At 42.0% G+C, this 4,432-nt stretch overlaps 1 protein-coding gene across 1 annotated transcript; it reads right to left on the bottom strand.

Annotated features, from left to right (window-relative positions):
- Positions 1 to 502: 502 nt before the first annotated feature.
- On the bottom strand, positions 503 to 3,468 carry LOC148169338 (uncharacterized). Its single transcript, XM_088044154.1, has 4 exons — positions 3,454 to 3,468; positions 3,263 to 3,409; positions 589 to 3,213; positions 503 to 547 (listed from the first exon to the last, which is right to left on the bottom strand). The coding sequence occupies exons 1-4, from the start codon at positions 3,466 to 3,468 to the stop codon at positions 503 to 505; spliced, it is 2,832 nt and encodes a 943-aa protein (XP_087900280.1).
- Between the last annotated feature and the right edge of the window lie 964 nt (positions 3,469 to 4,432).

Here is a 4,432-nt window from a genome sequence, read left to right as displayed (position 1 = left end):
ACAAACGCCTATCTAATATAATACTAATTAGAATTAAATATAACTGTGATGTTCAAAATGTTGTGTAAATCTGTTGTTCGTCAACATAACAACCAACGTAACTGGTTTACGGTCGCTGGTTTGCAAGCGTATTCTGCTGTCGATGCATCCACAACTAATTGTCACATCAGGATTGCTCCACCGTGGACTGTGAGCCGCTCTACTTTCGACACTTCCAGGTGAACAATCCCTGATTAATCGATGATTAATCATATTGGCGAGGGCGACGAAATGGGTTGTGGACCTCTCCAGCAGAATGTTGTCTCAGTCGTGGCATTAAAGGTTGAGTACTGCGGCCTTGATCCCCTGGATGATACACTGAAACATCAGCTGACCACAGTATTTTGTTTCACATCAAGTTATTTATAGTATATGGCATTCGTATTACAACTATTTAATCCCCCTTTAAAATAATTGCTACATTATTAAGTACTAGTTTCCCATGAATTACAACTAATTCCCATTAACAAAAGAAATCTAACTGGCTTAACTTAAGTTCGCGACAACCCTGATGTGGAGTAGTTATGAAATGGATCCAGAATCCCTAACGGTTGAAGCTCCACCACTTCCTGTTGTGCTTGTCCCTTGATTATTTGAATCCTCCTGGTTTCCTGTTGGAATCTTCACCAACTTGTGGATTGGACGTTTTGCTTCCAGTCCGGACGCTCTTCGAATTGTCACGACCCTTACTAATCCTTCTTGTCCCTTATGAACTTGTTCAATTTTCGCCAACGGCCACTTACTGGCAGAGATGTTATCTTCTTTCACTAAGACGACATCTCCTGGCTTCAAATTTTCTACTTCTGACTGCCACTTGTTTCGCTGTTGCAGCTGGTGTAGGTAATCTGTCGTCCATGCCTTCCAAAAGTCCTTTTTCATCTTTTGGATGACTCTCCATCTTCCCGTTAGACCGTCACAACATTCTAACGCTACGGGATTGGTTGGTCCCACTAATTCCTTTCCAATCAGAAAGTGTCCTGGTGTCAACACTGATACATCGTTAACTTCTTCGGTTAATGTGCACAGTGGACGTGAATTCAAACATGCTTCTATTGTGACGTTTGGCCATTTTTCCTTCTCTTTTTTAAAGACCCTTGTGCTATGACCTAGTTCAATGTGTTTTCGCTTGAACTCGTTGTCATCTTCACATTGTTTTTCTTGCTTATTCAGCCGTCTCTCGGGTTGTAGCGACCTTGCTACCGCCCGTGACCTAGATTCCGCAAGTTCAGAATCATCACTTTTGACTGGAATTCTGACGACGTATTTTCCATCCATGTCTTGTTTTGTTGTTTCTTCATACAGCTTCTGACACATTTCTTCTTTATTTGTCAGCTGTTGCTCTATTGAAACTTCTTGTTTCTCCCAAAATTTGTTCATATTTTGGTCTTCTTGAGCCCGTGTCATCAAATCGCCATTTGCTTTTGTGACTGAGCTGCTTCCGGATATTATCCATCCCAATTGGGTATTTTGACATAACAACCCATTTTCTGTCTTTTTGATTCCATCTAAAAGAATCTCACGGAACTCCTTTGCTCCCAAAATGAGGTCTATCGGACCTGGTGTGTGAAACGTTGGATCCGCAATGACCACGTTTTTCCAATCGTCCTCCTCGAAATCTCTCCGGTGCTTCGGAGTATTTTCGGTTAACTTCGGTAGTATGATTGCATCTGCTGATAATTCAAATGCTCCTGGCATCCTTGCTTTGCAAACCATTCGAATTTTTTGGCTGCTAATTTTGGGTTTCTCATCTCCAATCCCCGAAACTTCTGCTCTAATCTTTGTCCGCAGTAGTCCTAACTGACAGGCTGCTTCTTCCGTAGCAAATGCAGACTGCGATCCCGGATCAATAAGTGCTCGTAAGTACTGGAAATTGCCAAACGCATTCTTCACTCGGATTAATGCCGTCGCCAGCAATACTGTTTCGTCGTAACGAGAGATATGGCTTGCTACCTTCGTCCATTGAAGTTTTGGTTTTTCTTCATCCCGATGCATTAGGGTATGATGAGTTTTCCCACATACGCGACATTTACTCTGCGAGTAGCATTTCTTCCCAAATTCATGACTTAAACAGTTGTAGCAAAGTTTTCGTTCCCTCGCGAAGTTAAACCGTTTATCAACATCAAGCGATTTAAATTCAGGGCATGCATAAATTGCGTGTGACAAAGAACAAAATTTGCAACTTGCCTCGTTTGATGTTGGAGACTCCTTGAAGCTTGTTGCGTCCTCTCGTTCCGACTTCTTTGCAAGATGATGAACTGCTTCCAACGCCTGGAATCTTTTCATCAAGAACTTCAGCACACTCTCCAAGGATTGTACTTCGAAAGGGTTGGCTATCGACGCCTCAAAGCTTTCATTGGTCTTCCAATTCCACTTGTTCGTCATCACACAAACAATGATTGGATCCCACGATGAAACCTCAATCTTCTGCTGCTTTATGGCTTCTAGACACTCTTTCACTGTGTTGTACATCGTCTTCAGTTCTTCTGCGCCATCATCTTCCTTCATTGATGGTAGTTGCAAGATCTTGTTCACTAGTTTGTTCACGATCAACCTCTTATTGTTGAACCTTTCTTGAAGTTCATCCCAAGCACTGCTGTAGTTGTCTTCAAGAATCTCAAAATGTTGAATGGCCCGTAGCGCTTCACCGCTTACGTACGTCTTCAAGTACTGCAGCTTTTCCACCTTGCTGAGACTTGTGTTGGCGTGAATGATCTTCGTGAATAGGTCCTGGAATGTGGGCCATTCTTCGTATTTGCCTTCAAATACCGGTATCGTAATCTTTGGCAGCACCACACTCGTTGACCCCGAAGTTCCATTACCTCCGCCTGGACTTTTCATTTTCTCTTCCAAATGAATCATCACTGCACGATACTCTGTACGCATCGTGCCAAACCATTCCTCTTTGAAGTATTTAGACTCCCGATTGCCCCTCGCACACCTGCTGAGTTCCACTTCCTTTTCTCGGATGGTTTCCCATTGAGTTCTGATGTCTTCCGAATACTGTCGGAACCCTTTAGTTGCCGTCTTTGCGCTGTTAATGTCGATTCTCAACAGCTCCATCCGACGGGCTTGGTCTATTAAGTCTAGTTTCAACTTAATCTCTTCAACTGTTTCTACCATTTTGTCAGGCAGCACTCTCACTCTCCTTGGTACAAACACTTTTCCCACGAACGGCTACTCCCGATTCGCGAAAGCTTTAGGAATTTGGCAACGTTTTGCCCACTTGAATCTTGCACTCTTTACAAGATTTTTCCACGAACAGGCACTCCCGATTCGCGAAAACTTTAGGAATTTGGCAACGTTTTGCCCACTTGAATCTTGCACTCTTTACAAGATTTTTCCACGAACAGGCACTCCCGGTTCGCGAAAACTATAGGAATTTGGCAATGTTTTGCCCACTTGAATCTTGCATACTACAAGATTTGCCATGACGATAAACTTAGTTTGCTCGAAGGACCATGGTGAGGGGGTGAGTAAAGACAACCACCTTGGTTCTATCAATACTATCGTTTATTAACAAACGCCTATCTAATATAATACTAATTAGAATTAAATATAACTGTGATGTTCAAAATGTTGTGTAAATCTGTTGTTCGTCAACATAACAACCAACGTAACTGGTTTACGGTCGCTGGTTTGCAACCGTATTCTGCTGTCGATGCATCCACAACTAATTGTCACATCAGGATTGCTCCACCGTGGACTGTGAGCCGCTCTACTTTCGACACTTCCAGGTGAACAATCCCTGATTAATCGATGATTAATCACTAAGCAACTTAAAATCCTAGAGTGGAATGCTAATGGACTGCTTAGACACCAACAAGAACTCCAAGCAGTCCTAGATATAGAAAAAATCGACGTGTGCCTCATCTCGGAGACTCACTTCACAAAAGAATCATATATACGACTTAAAGGATACAAGATATACCATACCAAACATCCAGACAACGCAGCAAAAGGTGGAGCGGCAGTCATAATAAAGGAAAATGTCACACATTACCAAGAAATCGGGTACCAGACGGAACAAATACAAGCTGCATCTGTAAAAATCAAAATCTATGAAGTAACAATAACTGCATTGTATAGCCCTCCAAGACACAATATAAAAAGAGAAGAATATATAGAATTCCTCAATACTCAGGGATACAGATATATTATTGGAGGTGACTATAATGCGAAACATACCTACTGGGGATCAAGGTTAACAACCACCAAAGGAAAAGAATTGTTAGAAGCTTGTATAAGATGTAGATGTGAAATTGTATCCACTAGAAAACCAACATATCGGCCCACTGACCCTAACAAAATACCTGATCTCATCGACTTATTTGTCATAAAAAACATTGCTACTAATTATCTGCACGTAGAAGAAGCTTGGGACATGCACTCAGAC

This window comes from Gnatocerus cornutus, chromosome 8, assembly GCF_029298725.1.
Source record: "Gnatocerus cornutus isolate USDA-ARS CGAHR chromosome 8, icGnaCorn1.1, whole genome shotgun sequence".
NCBI classification, from domain to species: domain Eukaryota; kingdom Metazoa; phylum Arthropoda; class Insecta; order Coleoptera; family Tenebrionidae; genus Gnatocerus; species Gnatocerus cornutus.
This window is presented reverse-complemented; position numbering and strand designations above follow the sequence as displayed.

Excerpts from the sequence above, each read along its gene's own strand:
- LOC148169338 (XM_088044154.1), bottom strand. Across the intron at positions 3,214-3,262 it reads GTAAAGAGTGCAAGATTCAA|CCGTTCGTGGGAAAAGTGTT; the intron begins GTGGGCAAAACG and ends AATCGGGAGTAG. Across the intron at positions 548-588 it reads GAAGTGGTGGAGCTTCAACC|GGTTGTCGCGAACTTAAGTT; the intron begins GTTAGGGATTCT and ends ACTCCACATCAG.